The sequence below is a fragment of the Tubulanus polymorphus genome, chromosome 3, assembly GCF_964204645.1.
Source record: "Tubulanus polymorphus chromosome 3, tnTubPoly1.2, whole genome shotgun sequence".
Lineage (NCBI taxonomy): Eukaryota > Metazoa > Nemertea > Palaeonemertea > Tubulaniformes > Tubulanidae > Tubulanus > Tubulanus polymorphus.
The window spans coordinates 7,369,155-7,395,258 of NC_134027.1; the positions used below are offsets into that span (position 1 = coordinate 7,369,155).

Here is a 26,104-nt window from a genome sequence, read left to right on the forward strand (position 1 = left end):
TTTTTTTTTTAGTTTACTAGAAAAATAATTTAGATGATTATATGCACCATTTAATCATGTTACTACAAAGAAAGCGCGCTCCCTATCAATAATCAATGCCACACTGAAATGACAGTAGTGCATTCTGGGAAATCAAGCGAAATGTAGCATTTCTCATAAATTTCTCTCTTATTTCGCTGCATTTATTCCTCAAATCTCGTTAACAACAATCGATGTAAGCAGTTTTACTAACCCTGAAATCAACCATATATGTTGTAGTACATTGTACATTTATGTGGGCCTAATCATCGAATATAATTATTATCTTAACTTTAAAAAAAGCCTCCCCCAAAAAATAACCCTTCCTTCAACTGAAACTTCCTTGCTTCCTGTTCCTTCTTCCCTGAATCATCATGGACCCCCTGGATCTTCTACACCTCCAGTTTCATTTTATTGTACAGATAATTTTACATTAGTTATAACCACAATTTGCATCTCAAGGTTTTCTATTCCGTTCCAAAAAGGCAAAAGTCTTGTTGATGTTGTCTATTTTAATTCATTTCCTCATGGACCATCATGGATTTGTTCGATTCTGCCCCCTCATTCAATTAAAGTTTCTTCGTTTAATCGCATATTACAGGTTTGGCGATAGATATGGATAAAATGAGAGCTGATAAAAATATCAAAAAGTTAAAACCGAACGGTGTATGTATCGATAATCATCATTGCCTTCCTGTCGCGCACGGAAACCAGTTTATATCCAGTATTGAACACCCGCAATCTCGTGTCGAAAATGGAGGTGACTTGTCGATCGGAAATGGGGGTAACGGAACGTTTGACAACACAGAAACAAACAAGATTTCATCACACGAGGGACGAGAAACTACCAATACAACCGGTGACATAATTCAGGTATCGAAAAAAGAGCATAGTTTGAATATCCGCTGTGACGATCGACAAGATATCCACTCAACAAAACACCAGCGCGATAATGACGCTTTATACTCGAAGGCGCACTGCACTTGTCATCAAAACAATTTCGAATCCGTGTCTCCGGAGAATTGCACGGCGAAACAAAAGGCCAATAATTTCTTAGGCAAAAACGTTTCCACGAATGGAATGATAGCGACAAGGGATTGCGGCGATGACATGGATAATTATATTACTGCCAACGCGCATCTTTTAGTGCACTTAAACGAGGATGACGGCCGCCACGAAGGAGGGGGTGATTCGGAATCGACGCAGATTAAAGTTATGAACGGTATTTCGTCGCTGTCACATTCGCCGACCGAGTCGAATATGATAACAGGCGCGTCGCAACTCGATCGCCGCGTGGCGTCGGCTTTAACGTCGTGTTCGTCGGACGAAGACTTCTACGAGTACAATTATCAATACAAAGACAGCAGCGACCACAGCACAAACGATTCCGCACCAGTCTTTCAAAGTATCAATACCAACGGAATCATTCATAATAACATCAGCGTTGATAGTTACCGTGGCGGTAACGGTGAGATTCATGTTTACGACGATCAAGGTGACTTTATTGAAACGGATTTCGTTAATAGGGAAAACTATGGTTTGAATTCGACGGACGAACGAGATTCATCCGATGAAGACGTGAACAATTCGCAGCACGTTATCGCCAACATGTACGATACGGTCAACGTCTCGCGTAAAGGTCACGACGGCTGCAATTTGGACACGAAAACGTTAACGGTCGCGAAGGATTCCGTGAAAAAGGTGCTACACACCACGACGCGCGGTAATATCGTCGACGAAGTCGCCGTATTCTCGTCGAAATCATGTCGAAATAACCGCGAGTGGATGAACCATCTCAGCGACGCGTCGATTGAAGATAACGACGAGGAGGACGACGACGATAACGAAAATTTAATCGACGGCTCGAATTCGCCCGATACGAACTCGAAAACTTTGACGTTATCCGGCGGAAATATGCGCACGAGCGTTTCGCACACGTCGGACAGTAGTATGGATACATGCGCGTTAACACCGGAATCGTTATCGCTGTGGTCGCCGGACGTCGAGTATCCCGAACTAAATTCGATCGAAAGCGGCGTTTCCGAGTCGTGTTCACGTGGTAAAGATTACTGCGATGTTCATAAAGACGGCGGCAGCAGCATTCGCGAGGATGAACGAAATCTCGTCGAAAGCATCGATATCTGTTTGTGTCCGACAGAGCAGTCTTTTAATATTCCAAATATACCGAATAATCTGAACGAAGTTTCGTCCAGCGACCAGTCGTCGGAAGACGATCTTTACAACGTGTCGAGGCAGACGTCAACTTCGAATTTCGATAACGATGAGAACAGTTACCAAGGCGACGATCACAGTAATACAGACAATGAGGATCGTTTGTACGATGATGCATTTATCGCGTCAGTTTTCGGACGGGAAGTTTACTCGCAGGAATTCCATCAGAAGCTACGCATTGATGTGACATCTCATGGTCGATACGTGCGTCTGCTAGACTATAACCCTTCGGCTTCAGATGATGATGACGACAGTTCTGATCGGTAAGTGTTTAATTTGATTTCACCTATGAAGATAGTTTCGTAAAGATCTTTTATTGAATATCGAGTTTTGTAGCCAATTTTTAGACAATTTTTGCATTGCAAGCTAGGCTATATGTTAGGTAGATTCTATTATGGGAAAGCAGTAGTTTACTTCCAGAATATATCGGAAGGGAGATTCTGAGATTGTTATGCATTATGCTATCTATTTACTGCAGAGAAGCATCTGAACCAATATTTGTTGATGCATCCGATGAACCGTTAAGCAGTGACTTGAGTCCTGAACAGGAACAGCCTCAGTATGATATCAGTAATACAGAACAGCGTGATGAAAATATTGCCAAGGTTCAAATGATTTTCTCATATTCATGTTAATTACATTCTAGCTTCGTCTGTGTCCAAATCCCAATGTAAAATGTTTTGTTGCTTTTTTTCAGACGGATGAAGGTAAATGTCACCATCAAAAACACCGCAAAGTTCCTTCAATCCAAAAAGTAATGGTATGGAGTGAATATGAAGCATATATCAGTCAAGTTAAACAAATAGGTCGCTCAGCATGTGGTCCTACTGCTGTTATTAATATATTGGTGAGTTTTTTAAATGAAATCATTCTTCTTTGACAATTCTATAACAGCATAGTAAAAATGTGATTTCATGTTTGTAAATAGAACTTCGAAATCCCACTGGTGCATTGAGGCACTGATAGTATAATTTGCTGCCTTTCAAATTCTGCTGATTTTGTTGCAAATCAAAAGATGATTGATTTCTTTTACAGAAAGCCTTTGATATTTTCTGTGATAAAGAGAAAGTGAACTATGTGATAAAAGCAAACCTAAGGGCAGAAAAGGCATCGGTGCCAGAATATCTGCTATCGAGAAGTGTGGCTGGTAAGTCCTTATGCTGAAAATTAAAAGTTATCTTTTATGCTTGGAAATTATAAGTCTCATACCAGACTTGTGGAGTCAGTCACTATTCTCTAAATTCTTAGTTTGGTATTTGATCAGAGTTGTTTCAAAAGACAAAAGAGTTTTGCTTAGCATCAAAATATAAGGAAAAGTTCATGTCAGAAGAGTTCTTAAGTTAACAATAGTTGATTTGTTAACATTTGTAGGGACAACAGCTATAGACCTCATCGATGGGGTACATAAAGTAACTGATGGTGCTATATATGGAAGATTTTTCAGTTTCTACCCGAAACGAAAAGTGGATTTATCACGATGGTTGGGTTATTGGATAAGCAAAGGTAAGGATACATGAATATTTGCCGAAGGTGAAGTACATGAACGGTACTCAAAGATTTTATTCGAAGACCTTTTTCATGTTTTTGCATTGATTCCCAGGCATACTAAAACTGTTGCTTAGGACTGTCCTATTGAATTCATCACATTCTAAGAATTTCATACATTCTGTTTATCATTAGGTGCAGTTCCTCTTGCTACATTAAACTTACAGAAGGCAGTACCCCCAGGTTGGGTTACTCCAGATGCATGGCATCATCAAATGGTGTATGGTGTAGGACCTAAAGGTAACTTTTGCTGAGGCTCTAATATAGAATACTCTTAATATGATTCATCAATGTTTTTAGCCACGTCTTTGAACTTACGCTTTATTTTGTAAAACTGTTTGATGTCGCTTTTAGGGGTTTACTTAACGAATCCGTTGGAGATAGTGCCATTTAGTATTATTGAGCAGCAATTGTGCAGTGATTCGGTATTGTTGGTGCGACGAAGTGATGTTGTAGCTCGTTGGACCGAAGATTGCGATCTTAACACCATGTTACTGCAGGAGGATAAAAGATGGCAGGATTTCAATGTTTTAGGTATGTTACAAAGGATCTTTGAACGATTTCGGTAGTTGCTCTATTCAATGAATTTACTTTCCATCATACAGAAGATGAATAGAATGAATAGAACAAATGAGGGAAATATTATGCGTGTCTCTATTTAGTAAGTAATTAAGTTTTTCTTCACTTGCAGGTCAAGTAGTCAGTGTGCTACGTGAAGCAAATGCACCCGGTTTTCAAGGTTACAAATTACCATGGACATCTCACATATTGATCCCTGCTGTGTATCTAGCTGGGATTAGTTTGTTTGTAAAACATGGATCGGACAGTTACAATGAGCTAGTGAATCTAGGCGAGCTGCCTATATGTACAAAAAGTGTAGATGGTGATAGCCAGAAAGATACTTCGTAGCGAACACCCTTGTGGCAGGCATAGCCAATATTGGCAAGCAGTGAAGACTATTTTAGCCTTCGAAGTAGACAGATTCTCCATACCGGTAATATGATGAATATACAAATTGCAGGGATATTATTATGGTTATAACCTGGTTAATGACCAAATTGAGAAAAATTTTGTCACTGAAAAAAATCTAGTTCAACTATGGAGCCTACTTTTCTAAGTGTTTTGTCTTGAATTTTGCAAGCGGTTAGATTGGCTCCAATGTTACTCTGTGTGATGATAATTCATTTGCTTTTAAAGCGTTATTTGTATTTTGTTGACGGTTTCAAATTATTGAAACTAGCATGTTGTATGTTTTACAATATGGGAATACAAGAATAGTCAATTCTACAGTGTGTATTCTAATCTGATATAATCCATCGTGTTATTCAATGTATTTTGTGGTCATTAGAATTTCAAAATGTGCTAAGGCTAAGGCGCGAACATAACAAAATAGATTATTGATAAAAGTAAATTGTTGATTTTTACGTTTTGATATTTTGGGGAATACAAGTACGATGTACAATGTTATGTATAGTTTCCAGTTTAGAGATCAAATTTGATCATGGATAACCAGATGGTGCAAAAAACGGAAAGTCTGTAATTATTATAGCGGTATTAATCACATCCAATGCTATTTAAACTATTGGAATTGATATATTTTACTAGTATTGGTAAATTGTCTTGTAAATCTCAAAACTTTTCAGACTAGAATTAGACGGTGAATTGGTTATCAATTTTGTTGGCTAATCAGCTAAATTTGTATCCCGCATTGTACTCAAGTGACAGTCAGCATTATCTTCTTCCAAATTGTTGGCCAAGAGATATAAAGAAAAATGTGCTTCAATGCCTGGTTAGTGAACACACTATAATATGATGTACCCGACAATGTTCTCATCCCTTGATATGATTGAGATCTTTCATGCTTGTTCCGTGAAGTCAAGGGCCAAAGATAATAAATTTTTGATTTCAGCAGTACAATTGAGGTAGGACAGAAAGGAAAATTTTTGATACAGATTGTTCGAATTTATCTATTTATTTGATATACCAAATATTTGGTATATTTTTGTGCGTTGTTACCAGTATTGATACTGCTTGCAATTGCAATTGAGGCATGAATTTTGTTTCTGCAGATGTGGAGTGCACAAAAAAATAATGTTTACTGGAATTTAAATTTGTCTGTTTACTATTCCTTGTCAGTTAGGCTAAACAAAAATGATACCTTGTTTCTCCGCAGCGGCCGGGTCATTTTGTAAAATATGATAAAATTTGTAAACAGTTCATTTCTATAGCGGCCGGGTCTGTTATGGTAAAATTGATCACGATTTTAAAAAAAGTAATGTATAGGGTAGATAGGCGGCCGGCCGGGTCAACATTTAAGCTCAGCAGAGCGGAGAAACAAGGTATCAATTTTTTTAAGCCTTAGAGTCTATTGTAAGATCATCAATATGAGGAATATTGTCTGTAGAATAGTGCATTGAATAGCTTTATTTTTGTCTGCTTCCTTTGCCAATACATGTATGTTTTATGTGTGCAGAATATTGAAGATGTAAAAATTGTATTTTCCCTCCCTTAAAGCTGTCAAATGAAATTTTTATTAATAAAATGTTAATTCAGTGTCTGAATCCATGATTCTGTGTTATATAGCAATTATTTGAAGTCTGATTTTTCCTGCTCTTCATAGCAGATGAGTAGGACTTCCTTTGTTTCAGATGCAACTAAACTGCCTTGTATCCAAACATTCCCAAATTTCCTACATTTGAAAACATTTTCTTTGTTACTTGTTTTTCAATAAGGGTTTCTCTTAGAGCAGACGAGTAAAACTTAAATGCCACTGCTCTCTAGATGCAAACATTTCCGCCCCGCCCCCGAGAACAAATTTGCTCTATTCAACTCTTATTTAATAATAATCACATTCTTTATAACGCCATATTTTTCTTCATCAGTCCTAACAGTGGCATTTTACACTTTCCAAAATTTCCTTCATTATTCGATGAAAAAATTCACAGGATTTTAAAGTTACAAACAACCATAAAGCAATGGGTCTGCGGCGTGGACTTCAATTTGAGACAGAAATTTGAAAAATATACCAATTCAATGAACAATCAATTTATTAATTACACTATGTACTGCAACGTATATATAAAATCGTATAGCTCATATTACGTAGAGTTATCATTATTTTCAATTTGTTTTTTATATTTTTCGATGATCGGCTCCATTTTGAAATTTTCTAAACTCGGAGACAGTCTTTTATACTCCTCAGGTGCATATCTCTTCAAAGTTTCTATTGGGTTTGGCCACTCCTCAGGTCGATAGTTTGGTCCGCTGCATTTTCGACCGGTCAGGGGGTCGGTATAGTCCCCTGTGCTGTAGACTTTTTCCTTGACCTCATGGAGAACATCTTTTCTGACTTCTTCAGATAGTTGTTTTATCAACACTAGGTCACCGATGTTGCATATCTGTTTTGTATCCATTGCCAGTAGATGACACCTTTCGTTAAAGTACTGAAATGTAAAAATAGGTTATAAACTCAAATAGAACAGATCGATCGTGTGAACTGAAACAGTACAGTACCCGTCAGTAGTAGTACACAGTAGAAAACATCATCAATTTCTTGCAAATCAAAAAGATCAATTATGTACCTTTTTCAAGTAGTCATCCAGCACCATTTTCAATGCCCTTATTTTCACTGTTTTTCTGTCTTTGCCCCCATACTCTAAAACTTTTCCTATCAAAAGTTTTGTTTGCGCTTTCGGTAAATCGACACATTTCACAGCGCTCCAAACAATTTTCTTTCGGGCCGACATCTTTTTAGATAACACGATGAACCGTCAGGTGCTGCCGCTATGTTTGTCGTTGACGACGAATACTAACCATTACTTGCATCCCACAGTAAGAATAGTAAGCATATCATGGGGCAGCACGCGACGGTAGAAAATCTGACACTCGCGGTGTGCTGGATCCCGCAGTTTTCACGAATAAGTTCACCTCAAATTGTTGGTGTAATTTCCATTGATTACTTCATGTTTTCAATGAGGATAACAATTCAAACCTAACTGATTTAAGCTTAAACTTTTTCATGAAACCGGACCATGGACCTGAGCGAAAAAGATTTTGCAATGAACCTTAGTGATGAACCAGTGCACTGTTACCATAAAATGGCCATAGAAATCATCTGCTAGAAATCCCTGACTAAGATAGAATAGTTTTGACTGAGAGTTGATTTTGCAAGCCTTGCCCCAGACAAACGGTTCGGCTATCGCGTAAGACCAATTGAATTATATAATGATATAAATATATAATGACCGTTATATGTACCCGAAGCCATTAATGTTCGATAGAATATTGGAATTTGGACTTAACTTTCGTCAAATGAAACGATAGTACATCATGGATCTTCCATATATCAATTATTTCCTGTGGTATAACATTGATTGGGAACTTTACGGTATTATAGATGATAGACGGCAGTTCATCATCTGAGATGATGATGCTGCAAATGTGCCAATTTATATTGGTATTCAGGTTATTTGTAGTAAGTGAACAATTAAGTGGAAATTTTGTGAGAAGAGTGATAAATGCAAATCCGGTACCGTTCAAGACGATCGAAAATCAACGCTCTAAAATACGTTGTGCTTCTTATTGTTCAAACGAAAGACATATTTGTCGGTCGTTTTCACTATCTAATCAAACCTCGTCGGGTTTACTTCAATGCCAGCTCTATGATCATGTACCATCAGATTTGGGCGAACAACCAGTAGAGTTATTTATTCACAGTAGTTTAAACAGTAAGTTGGTTTTTTCAAAGAAGATTGATTGTAGATTTTCCGGTGAATTTACAGATATTGTCTATCAAGTCACATTCTTTGTTATTTGCTCTGAATTTCTTCAAACATTTTCCAGGCTGTTCCCATTTGCGCGTCGGTTGGAATGGATCAGAAATAAGTAATACGAAGTATCTTAAGCACGATTCTACCTTGCTTGTATTCACAAAGAAAGCATTTGTATGTTATGGTAAAGTTAAAAGATGGAAATATGACAGAGATAGTACGAATGCCGAAGACGCTCATGTCTCCATATGGCGACCGACAAATGATAGCCTGAAATACAAGATTATTGGTTACAACATACTTTCGTCTGGTGAAGCTGGGACATGGGTAGAACAAGTTCCCGAAGCTGATCAGATAGCAGTAGAACCAGGCGACGTCATTGGTGTTCATGCAACTGATAATCAGAGTAAAGCATTTCTACTTTACAGGCAATGGAAACCGTTAGTAATACCTATTTTGAGCAAATATTTTTTTATTTTGGATTCTAGGAATGAATCCAGTAGCATCGAACGCATGATTGCCGCATTGTCTTGTTGTAGGTCATATGGTGGCTCCCCATCCCCAGAGATGTCACCGATTTTGCAGTCTGTTGGAGTCGTATTTGAGAGTGATTTGGTTCTTGGAACAAGTGTAACGTTTAGAAATTCGGGGCACTGGCGTGAATATTTATTGATGGCAATGTTGAACTAGAATACAGAAGTAAGAAAAGTACACGTGGTACACGAACTTTTGAAAAATAATAATAATAATTTATTTTCGTAAACCGGTTACGAGGTATCCAGTGCAAGCCAACAGGCTGTACATAAAATTAAGGCGCTGGAACCTTGTGCAGAGTGCAGGGGAATGTGCAGTGATACTTATAAATAATGCTATTAATAATCCTAATGCTAACAATAATAATAATAATAATAATAATAATAATAATGCTAACAATAATAATACATGTAATGCTAATCAATGATAATAATAATAATAATACTAATAATAATAATACAAATTCTAATAATAATGACAACAATAACTTATACAAATACAAATACAATGATAATCATAATTACGGCAATATACTATAACCATTAATATTTCAGTAATTTAGGTAAAGATACTCATAATGATAATAATAATAGTAATAATAATAATAATAATAATAATAATAATGATAATAATAATAATAATAATAATAATAATAGTAATAATAATAATAATAATGATTGATTAATAATAATAATAATAATAATCATAATAATAATGATTGATTACAAATATGGAGAAAGCAAATGCCACAGATAATAATGATTACAAAGATAGATAGTCTAGTATAGCAGTCTAGTCAAGTTTAGTTAAGACTAAACACATACCAAGTTTTTCCTCAACGGGAGATGAATAATTACGCGTATTTCAGTAATATTTGTTTTTTAAATTGGAATGATAGTGAATTTATGCTGGTGGATGAACGGATAACATTCGGAGTATTTCGCCAAATATTAGGCATCTGAGCTAAGAAGGATTTACTGTATAATTTGGATTTATGGAAAGCAGCTCTCGCATAGTTAAACTGTCTGGTATTGTGGGAGTGGAAGTTGAAATTATGATGAAATAAATTTAGCAGTGGAGTTGGGAGGGAGTTATGAGTGTATTGAAATCCTAATTTGATAATTTCCAGTTGAATCAGATCATGGAATTTAAGTATTTTATATTTTTTGAAAATAGGACCTGTTGGGGCGTTGTAAGCTGAGTTTTCGATGAGTCTTAGTGCTTTTTTCTGAATAGTAAAGAGACTTTTGGATTGACTAGATGATAACAATGGCCCCCACGCAATAAGTGCATACGTTAGGTGACTTTGGATATAGCTTATATATAACAGTTTTTTAGTCCAGCAGGGAATGAGATTTCTTAAGCTTCTTAAAAGATATAAATTTTTGTTTAATTTGTTAATTAATTGTTTTACATGAGGTTCCCAATTTAGACGATCATCAATTAGCAAACCAAGAAATTTAGTAGAGTTTACTATTTCAAGAGAGTGTTTTCCAAATACTATTTTGTATAATGATTTGTCAATGGTTTTATCTTTTGAAAAAAGTAAGTACTTTGTCTTATCTATGTTAAGAGTGAGTTTATTTGAGTTAAACCAGTCAATGATAATATTGAGATCAATTTTAGCATTATGCAATAGTAAATTCATATGTTTGTTGGAAATAAGTAAGTTAGTATCATCTGCAAAGGAAACAGCTTTAGTGTAGCAGAGGTTGTGATTAAGATCATTGACATAAATAAGAAAAAGTAAGGGCCCAAGGACCGATCCCTGTGGGACACCAAATGAAACGGTATTATAGGAAGAGTAGGAATTATTGAATTTAACAAATATTTTACGATTGCATAAATATGATTTGAACCAATTATAGGCATGACCTCGAATACCATAGTGGGATAATTTAAATAATAATTTGTTGATATCGAGGGAGTCAAAAGCCTTAGATAAGTCCAGAAAGAGGCCAAGGGAGTGATCCCCCTTTTCAAGATTTTGTAGTATAGAGCCTGTAAATTCTGTGATTGCGTGAGTAGTAGAGTGTTTTGGTCTAAATCCATATTGGCTGTTATTCAGTATGTTATGTTTGCATAGAAATTTATAAAGTCTATTGTGAACAAATTTTTCTAGTATTTTCGACATGACCGGAAGTAAAGATATTGGTCGGTAGTTATTAAGGAGCTGTTTGTTTCCATTTTTATATAGAGGAATTACCTGAGAAATTTTCATACTATCTGGAAATATACCATCCTGAAGGGATTTATTGCAGAGAATTGTCAGAGGATCGATAATATTGGATATAATTAGTTTAAGCATTCTATTATTCAGTAATACTCAGTACTGAAATGTAAAAATAGGTTATAAACTCAAATAGAACAGATCGATCGTGTGAACTGAAACAGTACAGTACCCGTCAGTAGTAGTACACAGTAGAAAACATCATCAATTTCTTGCAAATCAAAAAGATCAATTATGTACCTTTTTCAAGTAGTCATCCAGCACCATTTTCAATGCCCTTATTTTCACTGTTTTTCTGTCTTTGCCCCCATACTCTAAAACTTTTCCTATCAAAAGTTTTGTTTGCGCTTTCGGTAAATCGACACATTTCACAGCGCTCCAAACAATTTTCTTTCGGGCCGACATCTTTTTAGATAACACGATGAACCGTCAGGTGCTGCCGCTATGTTTGTCGTTGACGACGAATACTAACCATTACTTGCATCCCACAGTAAGAATAGTAAGCATATCATGGGGCAGCACGCGACGGTAGAAAATCTGACACTCGCGGTGTGCTGGATCCCGCAGTTTTCACGAATAAGTTCACCTCAAATTGTTGGTGTAATTTCCATTGATTACTTCATGTTTTCAATGAGGATAACAATTCAAACCTAACTGATTTAAGCTTAAACTTTTTCATGAAACCGGACCATGGACCTGAGCGAAAAAGATTTTGCAATGAACCTTAGTGATGAACCAGTGCACTGTTACCATAAAATGGCCATAGAAATCATCTGCTAGAAATCCCTGACTAAGATAGAATAGTTTTGACTGAGAGTTGATTTTGCAAGCCTTGCCCCAGACAAACGGTTCGGCTATCGCGTAAGACCAATTGAATTATATAATGATATAAATATATAATGACCGTTATATGTACCCGAAGCCATTAATGTTCGATAGAATATTGGAATTTGGACTTAACTTTCGTCAAATGAAACGATAGTACATCATGGATCTTCCATATATCAATTATTTCCTGTGGTATAACATTGATTGGGAACTTTACGGTATTATAGATGATAGACGGCAGTTCATCATCTGAGATGATGATGCTGCAAATGTGCCAATTTATATTGGTATTCAGGTTATTTGTAGTAAGTGAACAATTAAGTGGAAATTTTGTGAGAAGAGTGATAAATGCAAATCCGGTACCGTTCAAGACGATCGAAAATCAACGCTCTAAAATACGTTGTGCTTCTTATTGTTCAAACGAAAGACATATTTGTCGGTCGTTTTCACTATCTAATCAAACCTCGTCGGGTTTACTTCAATGCCAGCTCTATGATCATGTACCATCAGATTTGGGCGAACAACCAGTAGAGTTATTTATTCACAGTAGTTTAAACAGTAAGTTGGTTTTTTCAAAGAAGATTGATTGTAGATTTTCCGGTGAATTTACAGATATTGTCTATCAAGTCACATTCTTTGTTATTTGCTCTGAATTTCTTCAAACATTTTCCAGGCTGTTCCCATTTGCGCGTCGGTTGGAATGGATCAGAAATAAGTAATACGAAGTATCTTAAGCACGATTCTACCTTGCTTGTATTCACAAAGAAAGCATTTGTATGTTATGGTAAAGTTAAAAGATGGAAATATGACAGAGATAGTACGAATGCCGAAGACGCTCATGTCTCCATATGGCGACCGACAAATGATAGCCTGAAATACAAGATTATTGGTTACAACATACTTTCGTCTGGTGAAGCTGGGACATGGGTAGAACAAGTTCCCGAAGCTGATCAGATAGCAGTAGAACCAGGCGACGTCATTGGTGTTCATGCAACTGATAATCAGAGTAAAGCATTTCTACTTTACAGGCAATGGAAACCGTTAGTAATACCTATTTTGAGCAAATATTTTTTTATTTTGGATTCTAGGAATGAATCCAGTAGCATCGAACGCATGATTGCCGCATTGTCTTGTTGTAGGTCATATGGTGGCTCCCCATCCCCAGAGATGTCACCGATTTTGCAGTCTGTTGGAGTCGTATTTGAGAGTGATTTGGTTCTTGGAACAAGTGTAACGTTTAGAAATTCGGGGCACTGGCGTGAATATTTATTGATGGCAATGTTGAACTAGAATACAGAAGTAAGAAAAGTACACGTGGTACACGAACTTTTGAAAAATAATAATAATAATTTATTTTCGTAAACCGGTTACGAGGTATCCAGTGCAAGCCAACAGGCTGTACATAAAATTAAGGCGCTGGAACCTTGTGCAGAGTGCAGGGGAATGTGCAGTGATACTTATAAATAATGCTATTAATAATCCTAATGCTAACAATAATAATAATAATAATAATAATAATAATAATGCTAACAATAATAATACATGTAATGCTAATCAATGATAATAATAATAATAATACTAATAATAATAATACAAATTCTAATAATAATGACAACAATAACTTATACAAATACAAATACAATGATAATCATAATTACGGCAATATACTATAACCATTAATATTTCAGTAATTTAGGTAAAGATACTCATAATGATAATAATAATAGTAATAATAATAATAATAATAATAATAATGATAATAATAATAATAATAATAATAATAATAGTAATAATAATAATAATAATGATTGATTAATAATAATAATAATAATAATCATAATAATAATGATTGATTACAAATATGGAGAAAGCAAATGCCACAGATAATAATGATTACAAAGATAGATAGTCTAGTATAGCAGTCTAGTCAAGTTTAGTTAAGACTAAACACATACCAAGTTTTTCCTCAACGGGAGATGAATAATTACGCGTATTTCAGTAATATTTGTTTTTTAAATTGGAATGATAGTGAATTTATGCTGGTGGATGAACGGATAACATTCGGAGTATTTCGCCAAATATTAGGCATCTGAGCTAAGAAGGATTTACTGTATAATTTGGATTTATGGAAAGCAGCTCTCGCATAGTTAAACTGTCTGGTATTGTGGGAGTGGAAGTTGAAATTATGATGAAATAAATTTAGCAGTGGAGTTGGGAGGGAGTTATGAGTGTATTGAAATCCTAATTTGATAATTTCCAGTTGAATCAGATCATGGAATTTAAGTATTTTATATTTTTTGAAAATAGGACCTGTTGGGGCGTTGTAAGCTGAGTTTTCGATGAGTCTTAGTGCTTTTTTCTGAATAGTAAAGAGACTTTTGGATTGACTAGATGATAACAATGGCCCCCACGCAATAAGTGCATACGTTAGGTGACTTTGGATATAGCTTATATATAACAGTTTTTTAGTCCAGCAGGGAATGAGATTTCTTAAGCTTCTTAAAAGATATAAATTTTTGTTTAATTTGTTAATTAATTGTTTTACATGAGGTTCCCAATTTAGACGATCATCAATTAGCAAACCAAGAAATTTAGTAGAGTTTACTATTTCAAGAGAGTGTTTTCCAAATACTATTTTGTATAATGATTTGTCAATGGTTTTATCTTTTGAAAAAAGTAAGTACTTTGTCTTATCTATGTTAAGAGTGAGTTTATTTGAGTTAAACCAGTCAATGATAATATTGAGATCAATTTTAGCATTATGCAATAGTAAATTCATATGTTTGTTGGAAATAAGTAAGTTAGTATCATCTGCAAAGGAAACAGCTTTAGTGTAGCAGAGGTTGTGATTAAGATCATTGACATAAATAAGAAAAAGTAAGGGCCCAAGGACCGATCCCTGTGGGACACCAAATGAAACGGTATTATAGGAAGAGTAGGAATTATTGAATTTAACAAATATTTTACGATTGCATAAATATGATTTGAACCAATTATAGGCATGACCTCGAATACCATAGTGGGATAATTTAAATAATAATTTGTTGATATCGAGGGAGTCAAAAGCCTTAGATAAGTCCAGAAAGAGGCCAAGGGAGTGATCCCCCTTTTCAAGATTTTGTAGTATAGAGCCTGTAAATTCTGTGATTGCGTGAGTAGTAGAGTGTTTTGGTCTAAATCCATATTGGCTGTTATTCAGTATGTTATGTTTGCATAGAAATTTATAAAGTCTATTGTGAACAAATTTTTCTAGTATTTTCGACATGACCGGAAGTAAAGATATTGGTCGGTAGTTATTAAGGAGCTGTTTGTTTCCATTTTTATATAGAGGAATTACCTGAGAAATTTTCATACTATCTGGAAATATACCATCCTGAAGGGATTTATTGCAGAGAATTGTCAGAGGATCGATAATATTGGATATAATTAGTTTAAGCATTCTATTATTCAGTAAGTCATTACCACCAGTGGTCTTTTTTGGGGCTAGGTTGTTGATAATCCTCAAGATTTCCTCCTTGTTGGTTGGATTTAAAAAGATTGAGTGGGCATTCCTTGCCCCCATGTAAGTTGTAAAATTGTTTTTAGAACTTGGACATTTGTTTGCATAAGAGCTACCAATCGAAGAAAAGAAGTTACAAAATTGTTGGCTTATTGATTTAGGTTCCTCAACAAGTTTATTATCGATGATGAATTTATTAGGGATCCCCGATCTGTCATTTAATTTACCTGTGGATTGCTTCAAAAATTGCCATAATTTGCGACTATTATTGGAAAATAATACAATTTTGTTTGCATAGTACGATTTCTTTTGACGCCTTTTAATGTAATTTAAATTATTTCTGTAAAGAATATAGTTTTTATAACGTTGGTCAGATTTGTCCAGATTCAATACTTTTTTATAAAGATGATCGCATTTCTTAGAGCATTTTAAAATTGATTTAGACATCCATGGTTCGTAAATATGAACTTTCTTCTTAACTTCTATTAGTGGGGATACGTTATTTATGATTAAATTTATATGCGACATAATGAAATCGTAACAACCATTACAATCGAGCAGGTTGACAGGAGTCCAGTCTAGTTGTGAAAGCATACGATTTATCCTATCGATATTCTGGGTATTAAAATTCCGAGTATAATGTTTACTGGTTGTTGAAGGTTTTCGTTTATAACGCACGGTCACGAGGCATGGTAAATGATCAGACAGGTGTGAAATCAGGATAGCACTTTGATGATCAGAACTCAGCGCCGGAGAGAGATATATATTGTCAATTAACGTGGCTGTCGCGTGTGTTATTCTAGTTGGCCGTAAAATAGTTGGAAAAAGATTATTTGATAAATTGATATCCAAAAATTTGGAAGTGTTTTTATGATGATTAATGTTAATATAATCTAGATTTTGGTCCATTCCTAATATCATTTCGCACTTTTCATTCTTAATTTTGCGTATTAAATTTTCGTATTCGGAAAGAAATTCAATTTCACTAGTTCCTGGGACACGGTAGAGTTCGCCAATGATTGTCCTTTTACTAGATTGAAAAGCCATATCAATTTCAATAAAACAAGATTCAAATTTACCTTCAATGAACACTTCTAGATCCGGTCTCTTATTATAGGTTAAGTTATTACTTATATAAATTGCTACTCCTCCACGCTGTTTCAAAACTCTGTGATTCTCTATTAATTGATAACCAGGAATTTTGCATAACATTGAATTGTAGTCAGTCAACATAGCATAATGATGTCAATGGTAACATTTTGGGATTTAAGTTTTTCAATCAATATTTTGAGTTGGTCAAATTTGTTGTTAAGACTATGTATGTTAAGTTGAATTATATTAAGGTTATTCGTATTCATACTGAAATGGTTTTTTAACTCGTGCAATTCGAGGTACGGGCATTGATTACTGAACATTTCCAATTCACTATCATTATCTAATAAATTGTTGAGATGAAAATTTTCATTTTCCTTTAATCTGTCTAAATACGTGAAAAAGTTTGTGTTACCGAGACACATGTTTAATTAATTTATACCACGGTCAAAAAAGGATTATGAATCAGGGAAAAGAATAAAGAATAATTATAAAATAAATAAATAAATATAAATATAAATACAATTCCAGAACTCGGATGTATGAGTATAGGTCAGAAATGCATGACTGCTTTATGGACATGGTTTACAAGGTACACAATATATTGATCTACGACTGAATGGCCTACTCAGTGGTTTATATAGATACACGCTTTTCGGAATAGTTCATCGTAAAGATCATAAAGACACTACAGTTTACTCGCTCGTTGATTGTATTGTTTTCTCGAAGTCCGCATAACCACATAAATGAATTTTGATGTCATCGATGATGGCCCATACCTTCCCATCGAGTGACCACACTGCCGATACTTTTTCGTGTTTGTAGAGAAATTTAACAAAGTCAGCTCTCGGTTTGGTCAGGTCTTCGGATATAGAAATTTTCGTACTTTTTAGTTTGCGTCGATTTTTTAGAATGTTCACTTTATCTAAGTGTCGAACGAATTTGACAATCATCGGTCTCGGCTTCCGGGGGTCTCTGGATTTTCTTCCGACGCGATGAATCCGATCTATTTGAAGAGGTTCGACTATTATATCTAGTTTTGTTTTGAATAGATTAATGCATTTCGATAGGCAATCCTCATTGTCTTCTTCTGTCAAATTGAAGATTCTTACCGAGTTGCGCCGAGTATACATCTCGAGTTCCTCTGTTGCTGAGTTTGATTCGATGATGCAGTTATCGTATTCGGACACAGTTTTTAATAGCATAATGTTTTGGAAAATGCAGTTTTTCCTATATACTGCGCGATTTACAAAAAGCTGTGTCTTAAAGAAAACACTAAAGCTGCGTTCACACTATACGATGATAAATACTTTCACACCAGTTTGCTTTCTTGAGTTTGCTTTCAGTTTGCTGAATGAAGAAAAATATGGCGACAAATATTATTCAAACATGTCAAATGGTCGACCGATCTGAAATTCCCCTTCATAGTTATCTTGAAGGAAACTTTTCCAACCTGAGATTTCTTCATTCCTATAGAACCTATTCCTATGTAATATCAATATATATGATGATTGCAGAGAAATTACTTGTTGTTGCATTTGAATTGGTTTTGGCAGATAGAAGAGGTTAAATGACGACCCACGTTATTGTTACGAAACCTATCGATTGCTTATCAGTAGCTTAAAAACTTGGCATCGTCGTGCTGGCTCGTTGATCAGAGAATCCAAACGAAGCAGATTAAGATCATAGAGAATAGAAGAAAACCGTGAAAAATTATAAAAAGTACATGAAGTTTGTCATATTGCTTGTTACTTGTACTTGAATCGTTTTACTGGTGTAGTTTATTGTCTACAAGTGAATAAACCTTGAGCTGTCACTCTGAAATTTTCGTTGACTAACGTAATATAATAGAAAGTTGATACACGAGTTGAGAACTGATGTAATGTTGTACGCTGTATTGGATGCCTCTACTCGTTTTCCAATTATATATTCGCTCATTTTTGAAACAGAACCCGGGATTTCAAATATCAAAAATATACGATGCTCATTGTGGGTTACCATTTTCGTTGCTTTCGATTCGGTAAGTTTTGAGACTTGCTGATTTGTCATGTATTTACGTTTCTGCAATTTCACGTACAAACAACCAACAGAAGAATATTTGCTAGGAAAACCAGAAACGTGGGTATGATGATTCCTCGTAGTAACGGGTCGAACATAAAGTTAAACATTCGAAATATCTTTCGATGAGAGCTTGATCTGAAGATAGTTTCTTCTTGAACGCATAAATACCCCTGAAAAGTGTAAATGGTAAGTGTCGCGGAGTAATACAAAAAAACTTTAGAAAAATAAAGCGAGGAAAAATATCACAATTTTAAGGCGCACTTTCGTCATCATTATTGCAGCCTTTAACGGTACTATGATGGTAACGAGTCGGTTTACTGTCAAGACGGTTAACCAGTTTCTTAACAACAAAAAAGCTTTGTAAAAAATAACCGAGCCGATGTACACTTTTGGGTCAACATTCTAGGGTCCATATCTGTCCACAGCAGCGCTGCCAATTCGAGCTGACAGTAGAAAATACCTAAGTGGTTCCAAAATGAACTGTATTACCAAGAATAAGTTATCGATAGCGGCCAACAGAGTGTCAGTAGAAACGCGGAACGATGGTCGTATTTCAAACGCACAAACACGATGATTACTAATGAATTAAACGTGATTCCAAATAAAATAAACGGAGGTAAACATGTAAGCATTCATTTCCCAGCGTCCTTGTCCGAAAAGTGTATCGTTGACAGGTTCTTTATTCATAGCCGCCTGATCTACTCGCGCAAGTCACTATGTCATCAAGACGTCGAACAATTAAGGATACTTACTAACTAATGAGCACCAAAGTTATGTGGCTCGTGTGAATCAGGTCTTTAACCGTAGAATAGCCGGACACATATATGTAAGGCGATAGAAATGATTCTCTAAAATGTGAATTTCGAAGATCCAAATCGATCGAAGTGAAAAAGGTTGATTTGCGATGATCTCCTGTCGATTCAAAATTGCATTAACAACAAAACCCAACAAATTCATAAATGAATGAAAGTCACTGTATGTTTCAGCAATATCAGGTAGCTAATACCGATATCACATTTCCGTGAATTCGGATGAAATGAGATACGGCTTTATACACCGCCTAACCAATTAACGATATAAAGATATGGTTCGCTTTAAATCATGTCTGTATGAATGTATACGAGATACGATAGGAACGATGTAACTCAAAAGCAGACATCAGGGGTACAATTAAAATTCTTCTAGAATATGAGAAAAAAGGAAGTCGGTGTTAGGCTTAATTATTATGTTCATTGAGATATTCCAAAATGAGTGCCCGCACATTGTCGAGTAGTTAATCAATGATAATAGTAGTGAGTTTTATTTACAAAAAGAATTTACAAACATACTTAAAACATCGTTCGTTCATCAATATCGAAGTTTATAGAATTAAACGTTTCTCAGCATGCATACATACGTATTCTATTTTTCACGAGACGCGATTTTCTTTGACACGTCACTTCTACATCGCCGTCTGCAGATGATAGAAATGGCGGCAATAAACATAACGATCAACGCAATGCCACACACTATCAACATGATCCAATTATCATCGTCGGTGATAGCTGGAAATCAAATATACATTAAGAGACGTATTTTCGCAGAAACGTAATCTGTAATTTCTGCATTCGTTGTATGTATACCGCTATTTACATGAATGCAAATTAGATGAACATACTTCGAGTATATGAACACAAATCTCATCAGATTCACCCACCTTTCACTTGAAATTGATTGTCCGAGTGAACGATGACGTCACCATCGAAAATATCAAAACGGTAATTATAAGTAGAGTTACTGTCGACAGGAATTCGTACGTAATTGATAGACGTGGTGAAATTAAACGATTGACAAAGTGATCTGTTGAATTTGGGACAGAGCTTGAAATTGACGACGTAATTTTTCGTTCTTAATCCTGGCAATTCCACTATGACGCTGTCGACTAATTGAGAAACTTTGACTCGTTTAATCCATCGCAGTAATCCATTGATACCTGGGAATAATACCAGATTGTGTATACAGCGACAAATTTGTGTGACGTTTAGACAATCAATCTAAACCATCTAAAGCGTATTCACCTTTCGTTTTAACCCTTACTGATTTTAGAGGAGAACTTATTTCTGGACTTGACTTTAAGTTGAATCCTCTAATTCTGAATTCGTATCGTGTATCAGGTTTTAGATCAGTTACTCGGGTACTCGGATAACTGATATTAGCTGGAATTGTCTTTTGTGACCATCCCGAACCTGATCTGGCTTTCCTGTATTCAACGATGTAAAATTCGTCCGTGACATTTGGATTTGACGACCATGACATTGAAATTGATGTTGCTGTTACAGTTGAGATCATCAAATCGCTTACGCGGTGTCGAGCTCCTTAAAAATAGAATACGTAATTGTGTATATGTGCTATAAAACTACTGATAATGAAAGCAGTGCTTGACGAAAATATAGTGTCATTCCAGGAAATTTCCATGCAAAGCCTGTACTTATGGTAACAAGAATTATATAAATAAGGGTGCACATTATTTGGGATTGGGTAAAAAATCACTTAACGTGGCGCGTCTTTCAGGTGGGAAGGGATTTATTTCATTCGTGGCAAATGCACGATTTTACAATGCATAGATATATATTACAGTTTTTTAACGACTCATCAAAAAGCGCTTACCTGGTCGTAACAGTTTAATTTTGAAGTCCGTAAATCCGACTGTATTATGTATTAAGCATGTGTATGTGCCATAATCACTTGGAGTTACATCTCTCACCCGAATCAACCACGTATTGTTTACGTTTTTCAGTACGAATCGACAGGATTTTACGAGATCATTTAGATCTCTATCGTCTGCCGTACAGAGTAAATGCGTTCGCGAATACTCCTTGTTGTATTCCAGGTATTTGACGTTGACTTTCGTGTTGTATTCAACTTTGAATTTCACATTTCCACCCTCGTTAACGACTCTTTTCAATGTGGAATTTTCGTGTTTGATAACTGGTGGAACTACGTGCGAGAAAATTATAAATGTACCTGTATCGGAAAATCTATCATATAATTCTTAATTAAAAACATGATGGATTAAATACCTGCGCATAGGTTTAAATACGCCCCTTGAGGCGAAATGCAGTATACGCGGACGTTTATACGTCGAATGACCGTCCCTGCAACATTTTTCTTCTCACACGAATAGCGAGCATCGTGCAAACCATTGACGTTTGCGATGACGATATCTTTCGTTCCTCCTAACATTTTTGAGCGCTGTCTCTTTGATCCCTGTATTCTTTTATCTACATGGAAACATGGTGTACTGATAGTATCTTTCATTGTACTATATTAAGACATGGGGCCGGTTGCTCAAAGGTTGGTTAGAGCTACGAGCAATTATCTAAACTCTAATAGGTTAGAGTTAACCGGTGGATAGAATATAATGACAATCAAAAACTAATAAAGAAGTTTCCAGTTTCTAGGCGCCATTTTGTGGCGGTCCCTCGAGGTCCATATTGTTGCGATAATTTGCGCTCATTTTTAAAACATAAGTTTATATTGAATATCATATAGTGCTGCAGTCCCTCGCTCGACGAAATCGATTTATACACCATTTTAAAGGAAATTAAATGCAGATATTTGCTGGCGATTCTTGGAATTTTTGAACTCAACAATTGAGAACAGTGAAGATGTGAAACCAAGGACCGCATATCTTAACCGTGCGTAAAAGAAATCGCAATATTTATTAATTTTAAAATATCTAAGTATCTCTTAAAGCTATATTTCCAATTTTCACAGAGGTTAAAGAGGGTTATTTGCAGTTTAAGCCTGCGTTGAATTTTTTTGAATATCTTTCCTGACGACTGATCTGTACCCGCTTGAGTTTGAGATTACGCGCAAAAGGGGTCTCCCACTGCGCACCGCCATTTCACTGAACATTGAGATTTGTGAAAAGAAATCGCAAAAATTAGATTTTATACTGGTTTGTAATTATCAATATTGCTTCTGATGGTTATATACTACCTTTATTTTCGTATGGTTGAAAATGGACTTTGAGTGCTTTGATGAATTCGAGTTTTGTAGCGTTGGGAAATTAAAGGATTTCTTGTAAGAGTGGGGACTTTCTGTGTTGGTTGCAAATATGGCCTAGTTGAGAACCTAATTTGCGTTTCAACCGAATGTACCACTCATGGTTGGACACTAGAAAAAAAATCTAAGTTTTTATATATTTTTGAATATGCGGCGCAGCTGAAAGTTGCCAAACTGGACGTTGACCCCCTAAAACAGAATATCAAATGGGGGACAGATATGAACCCCTTTAAATATTATATTGGAATTTTATATCAGTAAGGTTTTCTGGTCGATGTTTTCCAGCAAGAAGGTTGAGATTCATTAAATGAATTCATCGTATGATCCCAGAATGAGGGATTACCAGAGAGAGATATGTGTTAAATATGTCCTAAGCGTTTAAATTGACTGGCACATTTCACCATCGACTCTAAAACGTTTGATTTCACCGAACACAAAATCGGCGCTAGGCTGGATGGGCTGTATACGACAATTCCTCAACTGGGCCGTTCACACTTCAATAGCGGGACAAACCGGATCCCGAAACCAGATTAACGAATTGCCCCCGCCAAAATACGGTACAAACAAGATATGTATTATCATCTCAAAATATCCCCATGGAAAATGTGAAGAAATCAAATTGCATTTTAAAATTTCTTGTCGCAAATCTCAATGTTCAGTGAAATTACAATGCGCAGTGGGAGACCCCTTTTGCGCGTAATCTCAAACTCAAGCGGGTACAGATCAGTCGTCAGGTAAGATATTCAAAAGATTTTAACGCAGGCTTAAACTGCAAATAACCCTCTTTAAACTCAGTGAAAATAGGAAATATAGCTTGAAGCGATACTTAGATATTTTGAAATTAATAAATATTGCGATTTCTTTTACGCACGGTTTAGATATGCGGTCCTTGGTTTCACATCGTCACTGTTCTCAATTGTTGAGTTCAAAAATTCCAAGAATCGCCAGCAAATATCTGCATTTAATTTTCTTTAAAATGGTGTATAAATCGATTTCGTCGAGCGAGGGACTGCAGAACTATATGATATTCAATCTAAACTTATGTTTTAAAAATGAGCGCAAATTATCGCAACAATGGGGACCTCGCGGGACCGCCACAAAATGGCGCCTAGAAACTGGAAACTTCTTTCTTGTTACCATGATCGTATTTATCCACCAATTCCCTTAACCAACTCTGGAGCAACTGGCCCTTGATTGTAAACAAATTCAATCGAATTGCATATGATTTCATATTCATTCTTTATTTGAAGAGTTTGTTTTCATCAACATTACCTTTCCACCATCTGTATGAAACCGGTTGAGTAACTCCATAACCGTCCCCATCACATCTTAAAACTAAACGCGTTCCCTGTTCGACGTGTATGTTCCTTGTATCATCAGCGCTACCCATAAACGATCTGTGGATTTTCGGCTCATAATCAATTTCTGAGCCTGACGGGCCAACTGACGGAAAAAGAAGGTATTCAGATTCTTGCGTTTTCACGATATTATAATAACCAAATTAGCTGGTGGTCACAGGATTGTTTTGTTGGAGATGTAAATAATTTTTCTCATATTACTTATATTACAGTAATATGACAAAAGTGCTAAGCTTTTTCCCCCTATATTGAGCCTCAGGTGATATCAAATGTACTTTTGAATTTCCTTTATATATCATATTCTTTAAACCTTTATGTATTTTTCTACCTATTTGTCTGAATTATGAATCAGGACCTACCGGTTACATTAAGTAGTTTTTTTTCAGTGAATACGGTGTTATTGTATTTGCACATCCAGTAACCAGCGTGGAGTGTGCTGGTACTTTTTATCATTATACCGTACATATTCTGATAAAACCACCGACAATGTTCGTATATATCACTGTTTGCGTAGTGTCCAACCTCGCGACCCTGCAGCAGTTCATATACAAACAACATGAAAAATGAAAAAATCCAAACCGGACATGCGTTCATTCACTTATAATGATGAATAAACTTGATGATGTTGAAATTTCTGATGAAGAGGTTTAGTTAAAACATCGAAAAGCTCGACGACCAAATCATCAATTGTAGCGGTTTTAAATTATACTATGTCCCCGAGACCATCAAATCCACTGTAGTTGTTTTGAAAGAAAAAATAACAAGATCCGTAAATCGAGATATTTTTTCGCCATACAACCGAATACTTCCTGTATTTCCTTATCTAGCGCAAAACTATAGAGACCAAAATTAAACTTACGTTACAGTTAAATTTCGTAAGTTTCAATTCGCGCAGCACTTTACGATCGTAGTTCATGTGGACAACCATGATCGGTTCATCACAGAAATCTTCCGAATATGCTACGTTACATTTCAGATACACAGTTCGCCCAAATATGACTGGATTCGGCTCGATATCTATTGACAACTCCGAAAAAGGCTTCGTGCAATGTCCATCTTCACAGGTTACTGAACCTACGTACAATACAAATCTTCCATTACGTAAATAAGTACCCCATATATAGACGCCAGGTCGTGCATTTTTCGATATCGGACGATTCGATATACATAACGTTTGAAATTCAAATTACCTATCAGGAACAGTATTCCTAACCATGCCAATTGAACAATCGCCATTTCCAATGTTTTACTATTCGTAAACAGTGTAGTGGCAGGCTATAGCATCAGTGTATGCATGAACAAATAGGTTACCATAATTTCCAAATAGGTTTCTACGAAACAGAGAAAAATAGTGCAACTCGTGCTCGAAAACGATCATGACGGAATACATGAGAAGTACTCGATATGAATGACAAATAGATTTCCGAAATATTGTATAATTTGGGATGAAACCATAAATCAGTAGGAAATCATTACTTTATCACCATCTGGTGATAGTGTTGATTGTCTGTCTTCAAAGAAAGTTTTTTGTCGTCAAAGGTTCAAATCCTGTTTACTTTAGATCTAATAGAACCTGGTGTCGAGCTTATTAGAACAAAAACCTATCTTGTGACAAGGGTAGAAAGCTTCTAGGGCCACCGTGAGCGAAAATTGCGCTGCGCAAAGTTCGTACGAAAGTTCGCATCCAGCGAGTCCACCGCACACCCGGCGAATGTGGCAATATCCATCACTAAAATCCAGATTGACATGGTCTTGCAAGGGAAAAATGGTACCAAACTCGTATCCGTACGTACGTATAGTTAAAGGATCGGTCTCAACTATGATTTGGAGCTGGAAAGAATTGGGGTATAACTCTGGTAAAGATATGCTTAATTTGTTTGATCGATGAGAT

The 26,104-nt window shown here is 35.8% G+C and overlaps 3 protein-coding genes across 3 annotated transcripts; 1 reads left to right on the forward strand and 2 right to left on the reverse strand.

The window, feature by feature from the left end:
- The first annotated feature begins 125 nt into the window (after positions 1-125).
- Positions 126-6,309, forward strand: LOC141902886 (uncharacterized). The gene is made up of 9 exons (XM_074790810.1): positions 126-214; positions 620-2,513; positions 2,729-2,855; positions 2,948-3,097; positions 3,286-3,397; positions 3,622-3,753; positions 3,931-4,035; positions 4,150-4,329; positions 4,487-6,309. Exons 2-9 carry the CDS (start codon positions 634-636, stop codon positions 4,702-4,704), a joined length of 2,904 nt encoding a protein of 967 aa, XP_074646911.1. The 5' UTR covers positions 126-214; positions 620-633; the 3' UTR covers positions 4,705-6,309.
- A 547-nt stretch (positions 6,310-6,856) lies between these two features.
- On the reverse strand, positions 6,857-7,975 carry LOC141902425 (small ribosomal subunit protein uS17m-like). Its single transcript, XM_074790139.1, has 2 exons — positions 7,377-7,975; positions 6,857-7,238 (listed from the first exon to the last, which is right to left on the reverse strand). Exons 1-2 carry the CDS (start codon positions 7,539-7,541, stop codon positions 6,894-6,896), a joined length of 510 nt encoding a protein of 169 aa, XP_074646240.1. The 5' UTR covers positions 7,542-7,975; the 3' UTR covers positions 6,857-6,893.
- A 12,091-nt stretch (positions 7,976-20,066) lies between these two features.
- Positions 20,067-25,467, reverse strand: LOC141902426 (roundabout homolog 2-like). Its single transcript, XM_074790140.1, has 9 exons — positions 25,404-25,467; positions 25,073-25,287; positions 24,573-24,744; positions 24,128-24,298; positions 21,868-22,068; positions 21,455-21,784; positions 20,866-21,162; positions 20,505-20,780; positions 20,067-20,352 (listed from the first exon to the last, which is right to left on the reverse strand). Exons 1-9 carry the CDS (start codon positions 25,447-25,449, stop codon positions 20,210-20,212), a joined length of 1,851 nt encoding a protein of 616 aa, XP_074646241.1. The 5' UTR covers positions 25,450-25,467; the 3' UTR covers positions 20,067-20,209.
- Positions 25,468-26,104: the final 637 nt, after the last annotated feature.

Bases quoted from the DNA above. Each gene is read 5' to 3' on its own strand.
- LOC141902886 (XM_074790810.1), top strand. From the start codon at position 634: ATGGATAAAATGAGAGCTGATAAAAATATCAAAAAGTTAAAACCGAAC. The intron at 3,398-3,621 runs GTAAGTCCTTAT...TAACATTTGTAG, and splicing joins GCTATCGAGAAGTGTGGCTG to GGACAACAGCTATAGACCTC. The intron at 4,330-4,486 runs GTATGTTACAAA...CTTCACTTGCAG, and splicing joins GCAGGATTTCAATGTTTTAG to GTCAAGTAGTCAGTGTGCTA.
- LOC141902425 (XM_074790139.1), bottom strand. From the start codon at position 7,541: ATGTCGGCCCGAAAGAAAATTGTTTGGAGCGCTGTGAAATGTGTCGAT. The intron at 7,239-7,376 runs GTACATAATTGA...TTTACATTTCAG, and splicing joins TGGATGACTACTTGAAAAAG to TACTTTAACGAAAGGTGTCA.
- LOC141902426 (XM_074790140.1), bottom strand. From the start codon at position 25,449: ATGGCGATTGTTCAATTGGCATGGTTAGGAATACTGTTCCTGATAG. The intron at 21,785-21,867 runs GTATTTAATCCA...TCTCGCACGTAG, and splicing joins GTATTTAAACCTATGCGCAG to TTCCACCAGTTATCAAACAC. The intron at 21,163-21,454 runs GTAAGCGCTTTT...TCTATTTTTAAG, and splicing joins AATTAAACTGTTACGACCAG to GAGCTCGACACCGCGTAAGC.